Source organism: Chiloscyllium punctatum, chromosome 30, assembly GCF_047496795.1.
Source record: "Chiloscyllium punctatum isolate Juve2018m chromosome 30, sChiPun1.3, whole genome shotgun sequence".
In the NCBI taxonomy this organism is placed as follows: Eukaryota; Metazoa; Chordata; class Chondrichthyes; order Orectolobiformes; family Hemiscylliidae; genus Chiloscyllium; species Chiloscyllium punctatum.
The window spans coordinates 42,174,824-42,197,434 of record NC_092768.1 but is presented as its reverse complement, the minus strand read 5'-3'; the positions used below and the strand labels follow the sequence as shown (position 1 = coordinate 42,197,434).

Here is a 22,611-nt window from a genome sequence, read left to right as displayed (position 1 = left end):
TTTTATCATCACTTATTATCTTCCCTGCAATTTTACTCCCATCCTGTATTTCCTTCTCGCTTGACCAAACATTTTTGTCTTCTTTTTCTGATTTAAAAAATGCTCCCAATCCTCAGGCTTGCAGCTTTTTCCAGTGAGGGCTTCTACTTAATGAATGTGATGTGACCGCCCTGTAATGACTGCCTCACCCCTATGCCAGCTCATCCACTTTAATCCATTTATAAATTCATTTGTTTTCAACAAAGTACGTTCTGGCCTTTGTGAAATGGTAAGACCATGGAGAGCACACAAAGAATTTTAACTGACAATAGAACTGAGTGACTTTAATTATCTGGAGAGATTGGAGGAACTAAAACTTTTTTCTTTAGTACTGGTAAAAGGGAGATTTTTAAGGAAGTTCAGAATGATAAGCATTGAAATGGTAAGTAAAGATAAACTGTTTCCATTGGGAAGTGGATTCTTTCAATTATCAAATTATTGTGCTCATTTGAATGTGATTCAAAATACACAATTGAAAGTGAAGACCCTCCAGAACAAGGGGTTTCCATCCAAGGTTACACCATAGGCCGCTTAGGACTGTGACGAAGAGAAACTTCTTCAGCCAAAGAGTGGCCAGCCTGTGGAATTTGCAAAAATGAGATGAGGCCAAAACTTTGCATCCTTTCAAGAAGGAGTCAGGTATGAAGTGATCAAAGGGCATGGGGAGAAAGCAGGAACAGGTACTGAGTTGGATGATCAGCCATGATGGAGAAAGTGAGGTCTGCAGATGCTGGAGCTCAGAGTCGAGAGTGTGGCGCTGGAAAAGCACAGCAGGTCAGGCAGCATCCGAGGAGCAGCAGCACCAACGTTTCAGGCATAAGCCCTACATCAGGAAAGATGGATGAAGGGCTTATGCCCGAAACACTGATTCTCCTGCTCCTTGGATGCTGCCTGACGTGCTGTGCTTTTCCAGCAACACACTCTTGACTCTGATCAACCATGATCATATATAACAACAGAACAGGCTCAGGTGGTTGAGTAGCCCACACCTGCTCCCATTTTCCATTTTGCTGATGTGATCTCCCACCCTTCTTAACAGTTTTAGGTCAAATTACTGAAAGTGAGCAAGTGTTTCGAGTGCTTTAAACAGCAGCATGCAGTAAGAATCACAGAATCGTACAGCACAGAAACAGACCCTTCAGTCCAACTAATCCATGCCGAACATAATCCCAAGCGTATCTAGTTCCACTTCCTTGCTCCTGCCCCATTTCCCTCCAAACCTATCCTATTCATTTATTTATCCAAATGTTTTTTACACATTGTAATTGTACCCACATCCATCACTTCCTAAGGGAGATCATTCCACATGCAATCCATCCTCTGTATAAAAATATTTTAGTGTCTTTTTTTTCAAATCTCTCACCTTAAAAAAACGTGCCACCTTCGTCTTGAAGTTCCTCCATCCTCAGGCACTCCTCCCATTAACCCTATCCATGCACCTCATTATTTTATAAACCTCGATAAACTAACCTCTCAATCTTCTATGCTCCAGTGGAAAAGTGTTCCAGCCAATCCAGCCTTTCTTTATAATTCAAACTTTCTCTTAGAATAAATAATCTTAAATTCCATTTTTTTGGTACCATTTTAGAAGCAGGTACACATTTTCCCATCATGAGTGTAACACTAACAAGTGATGGAAATAACACACTTCGTGAATGACAAGAGGTGGTAACCACAGCTCACCTGGTCACTCAATCGCTTCTTAAGGAAACACTCCACTGTCAAAAGTCCAGGCTGATCTGTCGAGAGGATTACTGAGTGAGCAAAGCACTGTCAGAGGTGCTTCCTTTCAGATCAGATGTCAAATTGAAGTCCTATCCATATTATCAGGCGGATAGAAAGGATCTTGTGCTGTAATTTTGAAGGAAGGCAGGGAAGTTATCTTTGGTGTTCTGGCTGATATTATCTCTCAAGCAGCATCACAAAAAGAAATCGATGATTAGCTGGTCATCTCTCAAGCAGAATCTCTCACACACATAAAAATCACAGCTTATCTGGTGATTAGCACTTGTTAAATGTGCAAATTTAACATGCTTCTCCTGTAATATTATTCTGATTGCACTTCAAAAAGAAAATCGCGGCTGAAAGGGACTTGTATATATTCAGTAATCATGGAAGTCTCTAAATAAATACAAAATTTCTGGCGTTTAGCTGTCAGTAGGTCAGGAACGATTTATTCAGATCACAATTTTCAATTGCGTGTGTTTCAGTGATGAAAAATATCGGCTTTTGACTCATTGCACTTTGAACTGAAATTGATGAAGAAACGAAAATGAAAATACAAGGTACATCATAAAACAAGTGTGCAGGAAGATGGCCGCTGACAAGCAGGTTTTAATCTCTACTGAGGACTTAACCTGCTCTATCTGCCTGTCCCTGTTTGTGGAGCCGGTGCAGTTGGAGTGTGAGCACAATTTCTGCAAATCCTGCATCCAGACGTATTGGGAAAACCAGGGGCAGGTGGTGTCCTGCCCGGAATGTCGCGCAGTTTCCCAGCAGAAGAGTTATAAGAAGGCCAGGGTGTTGGCCAATCTCTGTGAGAAAGCCCGGCAGCTGGAGCTGAACCCGGGTCTGCAGCAGGAAGGGGGTTCCCGCTGTCTGGAGCACGATGAGAAGCTGAAGCTGTTCTGTCAGGACGACCAGGCTCTGATCTGTGTCATTTGTCGAGATTCCCCCGCACACTCAGGCCACAGCTTCCTGCCTGTCGCTGATGCAGTGAAAAAGTACAAGGTAAAAGAAAACTAGCTTTATATGCTGCTGTGGGCTTTTAAACAGTGAAGTTGTTACTAATTATATTTTCTCTTTACTCGGAAGACTGTCTTCCCAGCAGCAACATTTTTTTTAATGGGGCCTGCACATGGTTTGGGAAGTTGCTGCAGTTTCCATGCTTTGGAAATTCAGGGCACTTGATAGAATCATAAATCTGGGAAACAGACAATTCAGCCCAACCTGTCCATGCTGTCCTGGTTTCCTAAACTGAACTAGCCCCATACCCCCTCTAAACCCTTCCTATCCAGGGACCTGTCCAAACGGCTTTTAAAATTTGCAATTGGATTCGCCTCCACCACTTCCTCTGGCAGCTTGTTCCTCCGTGTGAAAAAAAAGTTGCCCCTCAGGTCTCTTTCTTAATCTTTCCCTTCCCACGTTCAAGATATTAGGAGGAAGGTTTAAAGGAGACATCAGAGGTAGGTTCTTGATGCAGAGAGTTGTGAATGCATGGAATGCGTTGCCAGCTGAGGTGGTGGAAGCAGAGTCATTGGGGACATTTAAGCGACTGCTGGACGTGCACATGGTTGGCAGTGAGGTGAGGTGTGCACAGATTTAGTTACTATATTTTACATTAGGATTAAGTCTTGGCAGAACCTCGTGTCCCCAAGGGCCTGTTCTATGCTGTACTTTTGTTTGTTCAATGTTCTATGCCCTCAAGTTTTGGATGCCCTTACACTACGAAAACGACCTTGGCCATTCACCTTATGACATTACAAACCTCAATAAGGTCATTCCTCAGCCTCCTATAGTCCAGGGGAAAAAAAAATCCCAGCCTATCCAGCCTCTCCTTATAGCCCAAATCGTCCAGTCTCAGTAACATCATTATAAATCTTTTTTGCAGTTTAATAACATCCTTCCTACATTCAGGGTGACCAGAAGTGTATGCATTACTCCAAATGTGTTCTTACGAATGTCTTGTTAATGTTACATGATGCCCTGTACTCAATACTCTGACCAACGAATTGTAGCTTACAGACCATGTGCTAACTAATACCATCACTGGATATGCCCCGTCCCACTGACAGATTGAGTGCAGCAGACATGGCAGCACAGTGGTGTACAATCAGAGGGGAGTTGCCCTGAGAATCCTCAGAGTATAGCACCAGAACCTGTGAAGTATCATGGCAGACTCTGTCTCAGCTGAGGAATACTACCTAGAGGAAGCACTCAGGTTGACAAGGGTGCAGAACACACTCTGGTACACAGCATGGAAGCAGGCCCTTAAAAAAAAAACTCATCCATACCAGACATCCTAAATTAATCTAGTCCAATTTGCCAGCATTTGGCCCATATCCCTCTAAACCCTTTCTATTCATTTACACATGCAGATGCCTTTTAAATGTTGTAATTGTACCAGACACCACCAGTTCCTCTGGCAGCTCATTCCACCACCCACTCAGTGAAAAATTGTCCCTTAAATCTTTCCCCTCTCACCATAAACCTATGCCCTCTCATGTTGGACTCCTGCACCCCAGGGAAGAGACCTTGGCTATTCGTCCTATCCATACCCCTCATGATTTTACAAACTTCGATAAGGTCACCTCTGAGTGTACAACACCCTAGGGAAAATAGCCCCAGCCTATTTAGCCTCTCCCTACAGTTTCAAACCTTCCACCCCTGGCAATATGCTTGTCAACCCTTTCAAGTTTCACAACATCCTTCATGAAGCAGGGAGAGCAGAATTGAATGCAATATTCTAAACGTGGTCTAGCCAATGTGCTGTACAGCTGCAACATGACCTCGTAACTCCTATACTCAATGCACTGACTGATAAAGGCAAGCATACCAAACACTTTCTTCACGATCTTGTCTATGTGTGACTCCACTTTCAAGGAGCTATGAACCTGCATTCCAAGGTTTCTTTCTTCCCCAGGATATTGCCATTAAGTGTGTAAGTCGTGGTCTGATTTTTCTTTCCAAAATGCAGACTACCAGCAACTCATTTTGTTTCTGTGTCTGAATGGTTAGAGTGGTTTTGAAGTCTTGATCAGTTCAAATTAAGTGGTGAAAAGTCCCTGTCTGAACAGCAGTTTTGAAGTATGCATTTCAGTTAAATAGTTGCAAGTTGTTTTTTTTTAACAATTAATTTAAAACCTCCACACTACAATTATTGCAAAGCATTTTCAAACACCCCTTCATTGAGAGATTATTAGATTACTTACAGTGTGGAAACAGGTTGTTCAGCCCAAACCAACCCTCTGAAGAGCAACCCACCCAGACCCATTCACCTACATTTACCCCTTCACCTAATACTACGGGCAATTTAGCATGGCCAGTTCACCTAACCTGCACATTTTTGGACTGTGGGAGGAAACCCACAGACACAGGGCAAATGTTCAAACTCCACACAGACAATTGCCTGATGGGGGAATTGAACTCAGGGCTCTGGTGCTGTGAGGCAGCAGTGCTAACCACTGTACCACCGTGCCATTTTGTCCTTGTTTATTGGCAGTGGAGCAAATTTAGTTCACCACTTTTGTAATGTTGATGACCTACATGTGTGTTCTGCTGAAGGTCCTCAGTTGCTGTGAATATTGCTTGAAACTCTTGGGTTTCTGCTCTTTACCATGTCTCAAAAATCCTACCTCGTACATTGCACATTGCCCCCACCTCTTTCCAATGTGTTTCTGTCCTTCCTTTAATCAGGTCCTCAAACTGGGACAATATATAACAATTGCTGCACAAATTCAATGCCATCTGATTTGTTTTGTACTCGACCTCTATCAATACAAAACTAAACATGGAGGCTGAATTTTCCAATTTTTTTGGGACAGCATGTTGGCTCAGTGGTTAGCACTGCAGCCACTCAGTACAAGGGACCTGGGTTCGATTCCTTCCTCAGGCAACAATCTGTGTGCAGTTTGCACGTTCTCCCTGTGTTTGCATATGTTTCCTCTTCAATCGAAAGATGGGCTGATTTAGAGTGGGTTGACTATGCTAAATTGGCCGCAGTGTCAGGGAAGTGTAGGATGGATTAGCCATGGGAAATGCAGGGTTATGGGGTGGGTGAATCTGGATGGAGTGCTCTTCATTGGATTGGTGTCGACTTGATGGGCTGTTGTCTACATTTGGCCCATCATGTAGCTGTTGGAATGGCTTTAAATGTTGTAACTGTAGCTGTATGTGGCAGTTTGTTCCACATATGAACCACTCTGTGTGTGAAAAAGTTACTCTTCAGGTGCCTTTTAAATCTTTCTCCTTTCACCTTTAAATTATGCCCTCTAATTTTGAACTCCCCAACCCTGGAGAAAAGACCTTTACTATCCACCTTAAGGCTGTCCCTCATGAGTTTATAAACTTCAGTGAGGTCACCCATCAACTTCCTACACTGCAGTGAAAAACGTCCCAGCTTATCAAGCCTCTCTTCATAACTCTCACTCTCCATTCTGTAAATCTTGTCTGCACCTTCTGCAATTTAATAATATTCTTCATATAACAGAGCAACCAGAACGTAAGCAATGCTCCAAAACTGACATCAGCAATGTCAGGTAAAACCGCAACATGACATCCTAACTCCTATACTCTGTGGTCTGAGCAATGAAGGCAAGCATGCCAAATTCTGGATTAGTGGTGCTGGAAGAGCACAGCAGTTCAGGCAGGATGCTGCCTGAACTGCTGTGTTCTTCCAGCACCACTAATCCAGAGTCTGGTTTCCAGCATCTGCAGTCATTGTTTTTACCAAGCATGCCAAATGCCTTCTTTACCACTCTGTCTACCTGTGATGCAACTTTCAATGAACTTCGTATCTGAAGCTCTGGGTAGCTGTTCTACAACACTCACTAGGACCTTCCTATTAATTCTGTAAGTCCTGCCTTTATTCATATTATTAAAATGCAAACCTCATATTTATCTAAATTAGACTCCATCCGCCACTCCTTGGTCCAAAGGACCAAAATCCTTTTTAATCTTAGATAACCTTCCTCACTGCCTACTCTGCCACCAATTTTGGTTGTTATCAGCAAACCTATGAAACATATTTCCTCATGGTAATCTCAGCTGGTGTTGGAGTCACTACTGGAGTCACTCTGCCCTGCAAAGTGCACCTTGACTGACCGTGACAATACACCATGAATGGTCGTAGTGTCCTTTCAGACCATTAAGTGCTAGTCCCCTTTGATGTCTGCAAATGGTCATTTGGATGAAGCATTTGTTTACCACGTAGGCATTCTGGAGGAATGAAGTTGAAGTTGCAAAGTGCCGTGTTGTTCAGCGCTCCGAACTGGGATAAACTTCCACCTCTCCCTGTTTGCAAAAAAAAATACAGAATCTGTCAGCCTCCATAAAGTGAGTGCGTACTAAGAAATGAAGCTCAGAGCCAAATCATACATGGATGCATGAAATGTAAGACTGTATAAACTAGAAATATGTGCTTGTCCCTGCGTTTACAACAACCTGACAGAAGGGTGGTAAGTCACAGATGTCCCTGAGCTCCCAAAGGGATGCCCTGAAGTGCTGAAGTGATGTCTCGGTTGCTCTGAAAGCAGGCATGATGATGTGGCAAGCCTGGTCATTTCCTGGATTGCTTGGATTAGGCGTGGAGGAGGATAAGGGCGCAGAGAAGCAAGTGGTGAGCTGTTGTCGTCGGGTAATTGCTCTGACTCTCGTTTCTGTAGTTCATCACAGAAAGAGAGGAGAATTGAAAGTTGCATGGAACTGAAATAACGTGGGCTATTGATGAGATGCAAAAGCACAGAAATGCAGTAATCACCACTCATGAGTGACGTTTTGAACTTGCCACTTTAAATCTTAAAGGGGGATTTCAGAATTCTTCTTTTTATGATATCGATAATCTGATTTCATTTTCACTTTTGACATATTTTCCCACATTCCTCCCCATTTTCCACACAGACATGGGGAGAATGTGCAAACTCCACACAGACAGTGGCCCAAGGTGGGAGTCAAACCTGGGTCCCTTGTGCAATGAGGCTGCAGTGCTAACAACTGAGCCACTCAGTTTTGAGTCAGAATCCAACTCCACGTATTGAAGGAATGTTCCTCAATTGGAGGTGTCATTTTTTTGATGAAATGTCAAATCTGCTCGATTAGATAGATATGGCATTATTTTGAGGAAAAGCAAGGGATTCCTCAAGTCACAACTAATATTTATCCCTCAATTAACATCACAAAAACAATTTCTTTTGCTGATTATTAAATTGCTGTTTGTTTGAGTTTTCTGTATGGAGATTAGTTTCAGTATTTCCTCCATTATTACAGGGACTGTGTGTCTGATTAAATTCTTTGGTGATGAAGTGCTTTGGAATGCCCTGTGGGTATGGAATGTACATGGAACACTACAATGTGCGTATTCCCTCCCAGACCACATCACATCATGGCTTGGAACACTATCACCATTCCTCCAATATCGCTGAGTCAAAACCCTGGAACTTCCAGAAAGCTGGCATCCATGTTCGATGGGTAATCATGAGGGAAAATTGGATGTTAGCCTTTATTTCAAAGAAAATGGAATATAAAAATAAGGAGGTTTGCTGAAACTGTACAAAATACTAGTCAGATGATAGATGGAGTATTGCGAAATGTTTTGTGTCCCTTAACTAAGGAAATCTAACTGTCCTGGCATTGGAGGCAATCCACATAAGGTTCATTCATCTGATACCTGGCAAGGAGGGTCTGTCTTATGAAGAGAAGTTGAGTAGATTGGGCCTTGAAATATAAAAGAATGAAATGCTACCTTCTTGAAACAATCAAGATTTTTCGAGGACTTGAAAGGGGAGATGTTATTTCCCCTTGTGGGAGAGTCCAAGAGCAGTGGGCATAATCTTAGACTCAGGAGTCACACATTAAATACAGAAATGAGGAGGAATCTTTCACAGAGGGTTGTGAATCTGTTGATTTGTTTGCCTCCGAACTGTTGAGGCTGAGTCATGAAGTATATTCAGAGCTGAGGATAGATGAATTTTTAAATAGTGAGAGAACGCGGAAAATTTTATAGTGAAAAGGCAGGAACGTGGAGTTGAAGATGATCAGATCAATTATGATCTCATTGAATGGCAGAGAAGACTCAATAGCCATATGGTATTTTAGTTCTTCCCTAAGAGCACTGTGGTAGTACTCACACCACATGGATTGCAGGGGTCTCAGAAGGGGTTGACTAAAACCTTCTCCAAGGCAGGTAGGGATTGCAACAAATGCTGGCCCAGCCAGCCATGTCTGTGTCCTGCAAATGAATAGATAAAACAAAAAATCTGAGCCTTACTTCAATTTCCATTTGGGGTGCGAAAGTGTGTGAACCATGGGTGATATCATTGCTTGTTGGTCATACTCTGTCTCTTTTATCTTTGAGTTTGGAGTTGTGTGAATGCATTCTAAACTCCAACTACTTATAGCAACAAAAGACAAATTGGAAAAGGATGCATTTTGACAGGCCTGCTTCCATTTCCAGGTCCAGTTGCAATCCCCCTTGCATTCCTTTGAGGAGAGAAAGAACAGGAAAATTAAATTGAAGCATCAGCAGGAGGAGAAGATTTCAGAACTGGATGTAAGTCACTCAGTCTAATGTTTAAACACTGCTGGATGGAAATGAAAATTCTTTTTCAGTGTTAAGAAATTGTGTTGGCTGATTGTTGCACTTGAGATCAATTTTCATTGTATTCAGTGGAATTGTATTTCAACAGATGGCCAGGAAGATGCTATGAGTTTTGCATTTCCAACTGGCATTCATGTATCTGTGCCTCTAAAAGAACCCACATGTATGTTTTCTCTCACTGACCTAGGAACTCACACAATCCCTGGAGCAACACATCTCTGAACAGTTTGCCAAAATTCAACAATATCTCGAAGACAAAAAGGCATGCTTAATTAGAGAACTCCAAATGCAACGGGAAGATGCTTTTAAATTAATGGACTTAAATTTGGCAGAAATTAACAAAGAATTAAAATCCCTTGAAGAGGATGTATCAAAACTTCAAGCTGTCATTCACCAGGAAGACAATATCACTTTTCTCAAGGTATCAGTTTACAAACCAGAACCATTCCTGTTTCTTCAGGCACTGTCAATTATCAGTGGGGTCAGGTGATTATGTCAGTGTTAAGGGAGAGGGTTTCTGCTTCAGGTTTGAAGGACACTTTACTTTCACAAGGTTCTAGTACGAATCTGCAGACAATGTTCAAGTGAACTCTATTACAGCCAACTGAATCACGATTATTTAAGCACGAATACTGGGGACAGTAACATGAAACAATCATGTTTCAGTCTAAGTGAGCTCCAGCACGTATGGGCCAGGAATTGATATGGTAATAATCCATACTTTTAGTCAACTTGTTATGACCAAGATTATAATACTGATCGAGTCCTGTGACACTGTGATAATAGTGTCATAAAGTTATACCACACGGAAACAAACCCTTTGGTCCAACTTGTCCACGCTGACCAAGTTCCTCCAACTAAACTAGTCTTACTTGCTGCATTAGTCCACAATCTTCTAAACCTTACCTACTCATTCATGTTAGCTGTCCAAATGTATTTTAAATGTGGTAACTGCACCTGCATCGAACACTTCCTCTGGCAGCTGGTTCCACATGTGAACGAAGTTCTGCATGAAAAGTTGACCCTCCCAATTTAGAGTTCACACTACCTTGGCTATGACTTTGGGTTGTTTACCTGACTCAATATCAAGAAAAAAAATTGTATGAATTGTTTCGCACTGGAATTTACTAATTATAGAGTCAAAGAGTCATATAGCACGGAAACAGACCCTTCTGTCCAACTTGCCTGCACCAACCAGATATCCCAGTCTGAAGCAGTTCCATATTCCAGCATTTAGCCCATATCTCTCTTAACCCTTATTATTATACCTATATAGTTGCCTTTTAAATGTTGTAATTGTACCTGCCTCCACCACTTCCTCTGTTTATTTAGCATGCAATAGCAAAATCTGTTCCATTAAAATATGCAATCATGTGGACATGCAAAATAAGAATGGAAGTAGACTATTTAGCACCTCAAACCTGCTCTGCCACTTAATAAGGTTTGTGTTTCCTATGTTTAAAAACAAAGTATAATTTCCTGTCTCTGCTGCATTTTGAAGCATACAGTTCTAAAGTTGCATAACTGTCTGAGAGGTGAAATATTCTCTTCACCTCTACCCTGAAAGTTCAACCACTACATTTAAAACAGTGCTTGAGAGTTCTGCACTTAACCTCATGCAGAAACATACTGTCCACTTACACCTTGTTGAGATCATTCGAGATCTAATGCACTTTCTTCACATCACTCCTCCAAACTCCAGTGGAAACTAGTCCAGCCTCCCCAGCCCGTACTCTTAAGTCAAGCCAGTCATTCCAAGTATTAACCTAGTCAACTTCCTGTGAGTCACTTCCAACATGTTTAAATCCTTCATTGCCCAAGAGGACCAAAACTGCACACTGTATTTCCAATGTTAATTTAGCAAATCTCTGTACAGCTGAAACATAACATCCTTACCTTTATGTTCAATCCATATAGTAATAAAGGATAACATCCTGTTAACCATCTTGATTACGAACCATACCTACATTCTAGCTTTTTATGATTCATGCAGTACAGCACCTTAATCCCCTGCATCTTGAATTTCCACAATTATTTTCTGCTTAAGAAATATTCCTTATTTTCATTCTTCCTGCCAAAGTGGCTGACTTCACACTTTACTGCATCACATTCCATCTGCCGGGTTTTCACACTCTCAGCATACTTAAATCTGTCAGCAGTCTCCATATGTCTTCTGCTCAATGTCTTTTCCTACCTAGCATGGTTTTGTTTGTGAGTTTAGTTACCATGCCTTCACTTCCCTCATCTAAACCATTGATAAGAGTTATGAACAGTTGATGCCGTGAATTGGATGAACACTTATTTGTTTATATCTCCACAGCATTTATCTTCATTCTGAAATGTGACACCCATAAATTAACATAATACTTGAAATGGGATCTAATTAGAGCCTTTTATAATTGGAATTTCCTTTGGATTGAACTTCTTTGACAGAAAGACCAACATTCTATTTGTCTTTTAAATCATGTTCTTCCCCTCAACCAACTTTGTTATTTCTGTGCACTGATCTATCAATCTTCACAGTTATCCACTTCTTAACTTCTCTCAAATTTAAAAATACATTTTCTTTTTTAAGACTAAAATGGATTCATTTTTCCGATACCACTCATTTGGCCACTCACGTGATTCTATCAATGTTCCTGTATAACTTCTTCTTCCATTCATACCATTTCCAACACATATGTTAATGCCTGCAGCAAGCTTGGATATTAACTCCTTCACCCAATTTGCTCACATAAACAATAAAAAACTAAGGACCCAGTTTATACCCAGACAGACAACCACAGGTTAATTCCTGACAGTTTAAAGTTAGCTACATTATCTGTACTAATTAATTCCCAGTTAATCCACATTCCATGTCAGTAGGTGCTTTCAGTTTCAGTGCAAGCAGTTTTGCTCATAGTGTAGTATGTAGAAACCTTGCAGAATGCCATCAGGGAGTTCAGATAAACAACATTCAGAGAGTTGTTGCCAAATATTTTGTAGGTATGTGCCTATAAAGGTTTAGTTAGGTAAACACAACATCACATAACCACATCAAATCCATGCTGGCTGTCTCTGAACAGTTCATAAATAAAGTAAAAATAAACATTCGTTGTTTGGCAAAGGGGCCATTACCTGAATGAATAGCAGTATGTTTTATTGTTATAAAGGAGACAAGTTTACAATTGCCAAAACCTTTGAACTAGATTTCACCATGGAGCTCCAGCAGAATGATTGAAGTCCATTGTAAAGTAGAACGTGTGTCCTAGATGGAAACAGCTCAATTCATGTTATTTTTATTTACTTTTTATACAGGAAATGAAAAGATTGCCAGAAAGGTGCGTATGATTTCTACCTACATATTTTATAAAAATGAGCATACAGCATTATTTTGAGAAATTAAACCAAGTTGTCGATCCAATTCAGATACCTTGGGAGTGAAAAGAGTGAAAGTGAAGAAGAGACAAATGATGATGTTGATGAAGATGACAATAAAAATGAAGGTGACAGTGATGATGATAAAAATGATGATGCAAGTGATGATGACCATGATGATGATGAAACTAATGACGACACTGATGACGATGAAAATGAGAGAAGTGATGAAGCAAGTGATCATGAATCAGATGAAAATGATGAAGACGTGGTGGAGTTTAGTGACCTGATACTGGGAAAGTTCAGGGGACCTTTGCAATATGCAATATGGAAGGAAATGAAAGGAATCCTCTCTCCAGGTAAGACATGACCTGCTGTTAACTACATGGCACTCATTTGCCCTAATATAAAATGGCTGTCATATGCTTGAATTAGAATGAATGAATGATTTGTTGCTTGTGGTGTCTGTGATTTCAAGATTTAGATCGTGATTCCATTGACTTGAACACAATTGACTATTAGGCAGGGTATATCACAGTTGGTACATGGAGTAAATTTACCTGCTTGGCATCATAGCCTGCCATCCCCACTCTAGGCTTTTCCAAATTGTAATTTCCACTTATCCTCAGGAGCTCAAGGTTCAAACCATCTTCATGGAGGAAATTGATGTAAGGTCATTTATTGCAATATTATAAATTCAATAAAAAAAGGAAACAATTTGTCCTCTTGATTGCAAACGAAACCTGTCTGTGGTGCTGGCATGAATTGGCTATTTGGTATTAGCGCACAATTCAGTATTCAGACCTATTGAGGTCAGTTGGTGTCTGTAACAGATCCGACTCCACCTAGTTTACACCAAAATTGAATTCCTACAAAGGGGATTGTAAATATCAAGGTTATTTATTTATTTATGGCCATAAAGGTGGAGGGTGGAATCTCAGAGCGGGGTGGGGGGAGTGGGGAGGTTACTGAGCACAGTGGGCTACGGTGAGATTTGTGGCAGAATCGAGTGAAAGGTCTGGTAAGTTCCAACACCCTGCTGTTGGAACTACCTCACTGTATCTTTTGTGCTTTTCCCAAGCAGTAAAGTTAGGTTCTCTCTGGGCAGTGGCAAGTGGCAACTAACAACAACTAATTGCTTATTGGTTATTTTGTTAACAGTCCAATTCACTGATCTTATCAATCTCCCCAAACCAGCTAGACATTCGGAGATTTTGACATGGGAACTAAAGCAGGTACTTGGTGAATGCAGGTTGATCTGAAAGACCCTTCTGTCGGACATGGGCCATGTACACCTCACACTCGCAGACATTGGCATCTGATATGCTGCAGCAAGGACACTGTGTGTTCAGCGACACATCCAGCTCATGGACCAGACTGTATCTCCAGGCTCTTCACTCAGTGTCATAGCATCATAGCAAGACACTCACTCTGAGCCTCCCTGTTTACTCCCAGCATCCCAGCTTTGCATTGTCTCACTTTGCCTTTTTCTGCTTTGGTCCTCTCCCAAATAAGAAACTCCCTTCGGTCCTGCCCTTCATATTTAGACACAAAGAAGTGAAGCTTATGATGATTGTCAGGAGGCCTCAGTCAAAGCAAGGGAATAGCCTTTGTTTCAGGGATCTCCTGTCAGCACTAAGTCAAGGGTTATCTCGAATACCAGTCCAGGGGCTTGGAAATGGTCAGTGTCGATGCAGAGTCAGTATTCGCTCCACCAGCCATATTGGCGGATGTTTTCCTCCTGAGAGAGAGGCGTGTATTAAGGGAGGTGACTTGTCTGTTACTTTTGGTTTTAGGTGGGACTGTCCCGAGTGAGTGAGAAGACAGCACAGAGCGCCTGAAGGGTTCAGAGGGTTGGAGTGGATGACAGCCCATGAGAGTTGGTGCAGGCAGTAGTGAGACTAATCGGGCATCAATTTTGGTGGGAGGTATGTTTAGTAACAGAGTTTGAGTGAGTATGAGATGTCAGAGAGAAGATGGTAGCATTTACACTGGCAGAATGGACAAGGTCATTGACTTTCTTTCTGTACCACTGTGCCTTCCTCCAGCCTGGCTGAGATTGCTTTAAATTGAGTGGCATTATCAGACCAGTCTGGCGCTGGCCTGGTGTTCTGGGCTCCATGGCTGGTCCTGGGGAGGAGAGTGTCCTATGTGTACACCCCACCTTCCAGCAGGACCTTCGTGTCCCTGTCTGTACAGAGGGGCACCAATTTCCCCCTGTTTGTCATATCTGGGGTAAATGTACAGGGCAATTCTGGACTGGCAGTGCTTGTCTTGATGCACAGTCGGCTTTTAATGGTCGCATCATCACCATGGATGCTGTTGAATTCTGGGGCATGTGGTGAGTTGTCTTGGGAACAGCATGGACTAGGAAGAGGCTGGAGTTAGATCTGAGGGACACTGTAGGGGCAGGGTAGGTCGCTGTTGACAAGAGTTTGGTGAGATATAACAAGATAACACATTAGGCCTCGCCATGGAAATTCCTGCAAAACATTCAACGTAACTTAAACTTAGTGAAAACATTTGTGATTCAGCTCCAAGGTTATATTACATGAGAGTGATCAATTCTCAGACTACAAATGAATAACCAATAACCAAGTTAGCATATGTAAAACCTTTTGAGTCTAAAAGTTCTGGCCCCGATATTGATAGTATGTAACAACTTGGATGCAGTTCCACTGAATATAGTACTCCGACACGACACTAACCAATAATATATATTCACAATGACACCAGTTACTTAGAATTCCCATGATCCAGAGTCCGTCTCGAGTGGTCAGTCCATAAAAAGATATCCTGACACGGTTTCTGACCAACTGACTTAACTGCACACGCTAGCTACAAACATGCAGCATTGACAGTTTCCTTTTTTATACCACTTTGTTTTCTATCACTTTGCCATATAAGGTCAGATCTATTTTTTGGCCGGCGTAAATACTTTTCAATGACATCACTGTCCTAGTTGAAGTCATGTCCAGATGTATTCTCTCTGGACTCTCCTCATGGCTGTCTGCGGTCTTTATTTTCAACTTTCTTATATTTATATTCACAGAAACAACAGGGCCCAGGTCTTGAACATAGCGTTTTTTTTTAAACTTTGTAGGTTTTTGGCAAAAATCTGCATCTCAGTTCCTCAGTGAGAATACCAATTTCTTCTTTGATGTCCGTCCATGAGATAAGCCCAACACCACTGCAATCCTTATGTTCGTCAATAGGAAATAAATAAAAGCATGATTCAAAATGATTAATACAATGTGAGAGAAAATAATGCAGAGCGTTGCTGTGTCTATTTTGTGTGTGTCTATGTGTGTATTGACTTATACATGTATAGCTTTTAACTTGTGTTACTTTATTTCCTCCAAGTTCCAGCACCACTGCTTTTTGACCCAGACGCAGCACATTCTCAGCTGACCGTGTCTGATGACCAGACTAGCGTAGAACTCGATAACATGAAGGTTGTTAATGAGTCGGAATATCTTTATGTCCTGGGATCAGAAGGATTTACATTTGGGATACACTACTGGGAGGTGGCAGTGGCAGACATCTCTGACTGGCTTATTGGTGTAGCCACTGAGTCAGCCACTGAAGAGGAAATGGTGGATGTTTTCCCTGAACATGGCTATTGGACTCTGTTATTGAGAGATGGAGATGAATATTACACTGATGAGACTCTGAAATTGGATGTGAAACCCAGGATCATTGGTATTTACCTGGACTATGAGGGAGGACAGCTGTCATTTTATAATGCTGATGATATGTCTCATCTCTTCACTTACACTGACACATTCACTGGAAAACTTTTTCCATGTTTTGCTCTTGTTTGCAATGATGATGTTGAAAACAATGAGCCTCTTAGGTTGAACCACTTACTAATATGAGACACTAAGCTATAGAGGTTCATGAGAATAGAACAGAAATGGATGCCCAGATTTTCCACTGCATCAGACAACCGTTATTACAGTGAAGATGGCGTATATCAGACCACACAATTTCCATCATAGCATTCTCTGAAGGAATTGCCTTGTAAATTTTTTGTTTGGCAATTCCTCTATGACTGGAATCCTCTAGAAGTCTGCATTTGGCTTTCAGTTGATCTGATGAAATTAAATAAAGCAAGGACACAAGAAATGTTTGGCTATTAGATATGCAGTATAACTCCTGAGTAACTATGAAAGAGAGCTCAATCTTCACTAAGGTACTGCAACTGCACATTCTCACAGACCCTTTACAACCCCAGATCAACATCCTCAATCCCCTCCCTGCTAGAATTTGCCCTTCACCAGACCTGACATTGTCACCCCTCCTCCTGCCAGATCCTCCCCTCCAGCACCCGCAGACTTTTCTAACTTTCCCTCAGTGCCCTGGACCTGAACTCCACAAATCTGGCACCAACCCTGCCCAGCCCCTTCCAAACCTGATTTCCCTGCTCATCCTGAGCTACCCTTAAGACTGCATCCCTTACCTTGCACCCTTGCATCCTAACCACCTGTCAACCCTACCCACTACTGATCTGATATCCTACTCCTGCCAGCTTGCTCTGTGTAAAACTAGTCCCCTGCTAACCTGACACCCTACTAACCAAGCTCTGTAGTCCCTATTCATCTGGCATTCTGCCCCAGCCCTTTACACCATCCCTAGCTGGCATCCCAGTTAAATAGCATCCTACCCACCTGGCACCTGGCTTACCTGACAGCCTATCCCACCTACTCATCTGGCTCTGCATCCTTCCAACACCTTAACATAATGCTTGCAGTAGCTGACTGCTATGCCTTCCTCTGACAGTTGTTCCCCTATGAACTAACATTGGAAACGAAGCAAGGCTCTGCGTTTCTGACAAAGGCCTCAACAGAATCTCCTGTTGGAAATCCAGAGCTTCCTTCTTTCATGAAGAAAATAGAAGAGGTGGAGTGTGTTCTGTGTGAGATTGCCAATTTCTTGGAAAATCTAAATCTTAATCCTTTTGCTGCAACTCCTATAATCCTACAAATACAGCAGGGATCTAGAATGCCCAGCATGCAGCAAGTATGTTCTGTTCAACGAGAATAACAAACTGATAACAGGTAGAAATACTATCTGTGTAAATCATTTTCAGGAGAGGGTTTGTCAAACAGTCCTGATGTCTGCCAGCATTTTACTCTTATTCATTTCTCGTAATATTCTTGTGATTGTAATTTTCAAGCTTTGACTGTTAAGTGAGGACATGAAATCAATTTTGATTCAGTGACAATAGAGTTACTGGATTAATATTGATATTTTTAATGAAGAAAGATTTAGTGAATAGATTTCTGTGTATTTTGAAGAGTTTTAATTGCTTGTTTGCAAGTTTGTTCAGCAAAGAGAAACACCTCTGAACAACTTCCTGCTTCAGAAGAGGACAATGTGATTTGGAATTGTACAAGTTAGTGATTAGAATTTTCTCTCAGTGAAGTAGGTACAGGCAATAAAATGCTAATGGGAGAGTGGAGAAAGGAATCAAACCAGTCTCCAGAAAATCAACTCTTTAAAACATTATTGTTGAGGGATATTGGACACGAAATTCATTTAACAACCATTTAAAATAGAATTGCAGTGAAAAATGATATGTGGAAGTAATATGAAGAAAATGTAAAAACCTTGAGTACCTCTCAAAGTATCTTCAACATGGGCACTGGAACTTGTAAGGTTTCGTTGTTAGCAATTGTATACCATGTACTGTACAATTGTACCACTCCTTCGGTACACATGGCCTAATTGTATGTTTAATTTCAATATGCGTCATTAATACATTGTGACATTAATATGTTATGAACCTGGCTGATGGAAAATAAATTTAACAGGAGCATACACCGTTCTCCAATTTACATCATTGGAATAATTTGGGTTTTAAGATTGGGGATGATTTTTTTGGATATTTTTCTAAATGGAGTATGTGTGGAATGAATTTGAAGCCCATCTAACCTACACTCTTCCATTTTCATCCATATATTTATTTGTCTAAGTGTCAATTCGGTCAAATTTCATGCAGGTCAAATTTTCCATGAAGCCTACTGAGTTTTCTCACTCTATCTTACCAATTCAAATTATCACTATTATTATAAAAATCCCTATAGTGCAGAAGCAGGCCTTTCAGCCCATTGAGCCCATTCAGCACACTGACCCTCCAAACCAACCTTATTCCCTTAACCCTGCATTACCCACTTTACCTGCACATCCCTGTATGCTATGGGCAATTTAGCATGGCCAATCCACCCTAACCTGCACATCTTTGGACTGTGGGTGGAAATCAGAGCATCAGGTCAGATACTAGCCCAATTCTGCCAATGGACATAGATAGAAGAACTCGACATTGCCAGGATATCCCAAATGTACTGGCATACCCGGTGCCAACTTTAAAAAGTCATTGCGTGTCTTGTCATTTTGGAGCTACCTGGCATTGTTCATGCCACTTGCCCAGGTAAGGGCAATTTGGTGCCCTGCTTTCCTGACAGGAACCTGAAGATTCTGGTGGACAAGGCAGCATAGAAAAAGGCCATCTTCTTTTTCCCCTGGGTCTGGCTGAGGATGCCACCTGTGTTATAGCAGTCTCTGCTGTCTGGAGGAATGCCCAGCAAAGTATGGAACAAGTCCATGACATTTTCTGCCCCTCCAGGATAAATGCTACCATCTTCTCTCTGCTACTCATACTCACTGTATATTTACAATCACCCACCAAAGCTCATACTTGATCACCCTCATTATTGTGTGGAACTTCTTCCCTCATTTGCTCTCGGTAACCTCAGCACCCCTACAACACTAACCCTGCATGACCTCCGAATTGCCAGCTCACTGACTCGGGACAACTCATTGCTTTTGACCATCACCTCAACCAGAACTATCAGCTGTGCCTCCTACTTTCATTTCCCTCTCATTCCGGGAGCAAACAGCCCGCACTGGAGCAGGAAGAGGCAAGACCAGGTAGTGGACTGATGACATTTAGCTCCTCACTCCTTATACTGACTGTAAGTGTCCTGAGCAATCAGCTGACTGAGGTTATGCCCCTGGATGGGGATTGGAGGTTGCCCCTGATATACTGCTTGGGTTGCATGGTGGCTCAGTCATTAGCATTGCTGCCTCACAGCACCAGGGACGTGGGTTCGATTCCACCTTTGGCCAACTGTTTATGTGGAGTTTGCTTATTGTCCCTGTGTCTGTCTGGGTTTTTGTTGGCTGTTCTGATTTCCTGTCACAGTCGAAAGATACGTAGGCCAGGTGGATTGACCATACTAAACTGCTTATTGTGTCCAGGGAGATGCATTATCTGTAGGAAATGCAGAGTTTCAGGGATAGGTTAGGGGAATGAGTTTGAGTGGGGAATGAGTTTGAGTTTCAGAGAATATCTGTGGACTCGGTGGGCTGAATGGCCTGCTTCGCATGATTCTATGATACTGTACTGGAAAGCCCTGATGGCAGGCTATTTCCCTGGAGTTGACTGGGCACTGCTGACACCCAGAACATTGTCTGTGAGCTCTAAATTGCAAGTCAGGATAGAAGCATTTTGATCCTGGAAACTCTGTCTGAGTGGGTAAATTGCATGAGGACAGGGTGTAGCAAGGCAAGGCAGAGAGGAAGCTGCTTGTTCATGGGTTGGTGTGTACTAAACCAGGCCGACAATAAAAAAGAAATATCCTCATTATGCACCTTACCGCTGACTAGCGAGAATCAAATTCCAATGCCCCTAACTTCCTTGGAAACTGCAGCACATTGTTCCCACCACAGGGAATGGCATTGGTGGCCTTCTCACAGAATTCTCTCAGTGTTCAGAGATCTATTTGATTGCACCAATTATTTCCAAAGAACAATAAGCTCACTCCAGAGAAATGAGTTATTGTAATTCAAATTTTAGTACAATTTGTTTGACAGTAGGCCATCATGATCGCTGGTTGGGGAAATCCTCAGTATCCAGTATCCCGTCTTCCCTCACAAATGGGTGAAACCTTTGCAGGAAATGTGACACCAAGGCTTTCTTTTACAACATGAAGAATCTGGAGGGTGTTCAATGGCAATTAAAGAGGAGGAGGAATCAATGGCCTAATGTTATTATCCCTGGAAATTAGCCAATCTAGTAACTTAGCCAATGTTATAGAGTTATAGTGTCACAGATATGTACAGCATGGAAACAGACCCTTCGGTCCAACCCATCCATGCCAGATATCCCAACCCAATCTAGTCCCACCTGCCAGCACCTGGCCCATATCCCGCTATACCCTTCCTATTCATATACCCATCCAAATGCCTCTTAAATATTACAATTTTACCAGCCTCCATCACATCCTCTGGCAGCTCATTCCATACATGTACCATCTTCTGCATGAAAAGGTTGCCCTTAGGTCTCTTTTATATCTTTCCCCTCCCACCCTAAACCTATGCCCTCTAGTTCTGGACTCCCTGACCCCAGAGAAAAGACTGCCTATTTATCCTATCCATGCCTCTCATAATTTTGTAAACCTCTGTAAGGTCACCCCTCAGCCTCCGACATTCCAGGGAAAACAGTCCCAGCCTGTTCAGCCTCTCCCTGTAGCTCAGATCTGCCAACCATAGCAACATCCTTGTAAATCTTTTCTGAACCCTTTCAAGTTTCTTAACATCTTTCCAATAGGAAGGAGACCAGAATTGCACACAATATTCCAACAGTGTCCTAACCAATGTCCTGTACAGCCGCAACATGTCCTCCCAACTCCTGTACTCAATACTCTGACCAATAAAGGAAAGCATACCAAACGCCTTCTTCACTATCCTATCTACCTGCGACTCCACTTTCAAGGAGCTATGAACCTGCACTCCAAGGTCTCTTTGTTCAGCAACACTCCCTAGGACCTTACCATTAAGTGTATAAGTCCTGCTAAGATTTGCTTTCCCAAAATGCAATATTCTTTGGACCCGGGTTCAAATGCGACCATGACAGGTGGTGGAATTGGAATACAATAAAGAATCTGGAGTTAAGAATCTGATGATGACCATGAAGCTATTGTTGATCTGGTTCACTGATGTCCTGTAGTGAGTCAGCCATACGTGGTCTGGCCTACATGTGATTCCAGGCCCACAACAATGGGCAATTGGGGATGGGTAATAAATGCTGGCCTAGCCAACAATTCCCTCATCCTGTGAGTGAAAATTAAAAAAGGAGAATTAACTTCTACTCTGTGACTGCTGTATGGGAGTCTGGCGAGCTGTTACGGGACAGTGGCAGGCATGGGGATGTGGGTGTGAGTGGGAGGGGGAGTGGTGGTACATAGGATCAGTGTGGTGGGTGGGCATGATGGTTTGTGGGGAGGTGGGAAGGACTGAGTGAGGGGACCAACGCAACCAGCTGGCAAAGCCAGATTGTGGATGCACTATACTCTAGTTGTGTGGCTTCTGGAAGTCAAAAGCATACAATGACATGAAAATTGATGGGCGTGTGCTTTGGATACACTGGCGGGCAGTGAGATCACTGCTAGAGATTCTGCAATCGACCAGTCGATCGTGATCTACTTGTTGGAGACTGCAGCTTTAACTACCATTCGGTTGGTCTCACCGACAGTGGCAGCAAAAGTAGTGATAGGGTGAGAATTAGTGCAGATTGGAATGTGTGGAAGACAAAGTTAAAAGAAACACAGCAACAATGAGACACTCGAGAGAAGGAGAGTTTGAGAAAGCTAGTTGGCAGGAGAACGGAAAAGGGATAGGCAGAGAGAGGGAGACAGAAGGGGCTTTGATACAAAGAAAATACAATAACTGTGATGTGAAGGGAGACAGTTATAGATACAGCAATAAGGAGTGTCAGGAATAAACAGGGATGGAGAAAAAGAGACAATGGCAAAAGGAGAGAGAATAGTTTGAGCCTGGGCCTATGCAGAGGAAGTCTGGAGAGGAATGCAGTGGTGCTTGTCGAGGTTCGTCCCGAG

General features: G+C 42.2%; 2 protein-coding genes across 3 annotated transcripts in view; both read left to right on the top strand.

Annotated features, from left to right (window-relative positions):
* LOC140455441 (major histocompatibility complex class I-related gene protein-like) overlaps window positions 1–2,363 on the top strand; it is a 51,120-nt gene extending 48,757 nt beyond the window's left edge. Inside the window, exon 8 of the mRNA XM_072550315.1 lies at window positions 2,250–2,363. The gene's annotated coding sequence lies outside the window, so the exon portion shown is untranslated. The remainder of the gene's footprint in view (window positions 1–2,249) is intronic.
* Window positions 1,446–18,523, top strand: LOC140455439 (zinc-binding protein A33-like). 2 transcript variants are annotated; one of them, XM_072550310.1, is made up of 6 exons: window positions 1,446–2,769; window positions 9,209–9,304; window positions 9,540–9,773; window positions 12,650–12,672; window positions 12,761–13,068; window positions 16,073–18,523. In XM_072550310.1, the coding sequence occupies exons 1-6, from the start codon at window positions 2,353–2,355 to the stop codon at window positions 16,585–16,587; spliced, it is 1,593 nt and encodes a 530-aa protein (XP_072406411.1). In that variant the 5' UTR covers window positions 1,446–2,352; the 3' UTR covers window positions 16,588–18,523. The 2 variants fall into 2 exon arrangements, with proteins under 2 accessions (XP_072406411.1, XP_072406412.1); XM_072550311.1 differs by lacking the exon at window positions 1,446–2,769 and adding an exon at window positions 8,054–8,223.
* Window positions 18,524–22,611: the final 4,088 nt, after the last annotated feature.

Bases quoted from the DNA above. Each gene is read 5' to 3' on its own strand.
- LOC140455439 (XM_072550310.1), top strand. From the start codon at position 2,353: ATGGCCGCTGACAAGCAGGTTTTAATCTCTACTGAGGACTTAACCTGC. The intron at 2,770-9,208 runs GTAAAAGAAAAC...TTCCATTTCCAG, and splicing joins ATGCAGTGAAAAAGTACAAG to GTCCAGTTGCAATCCCCCTT. The intron at 9,305-9,539 runs GTAAGTCACTCA...TCACTGACCTAG, and splicing joins AGAAGATTTCAGAACTGGAT to GAACTCACACAATCCCTGGA.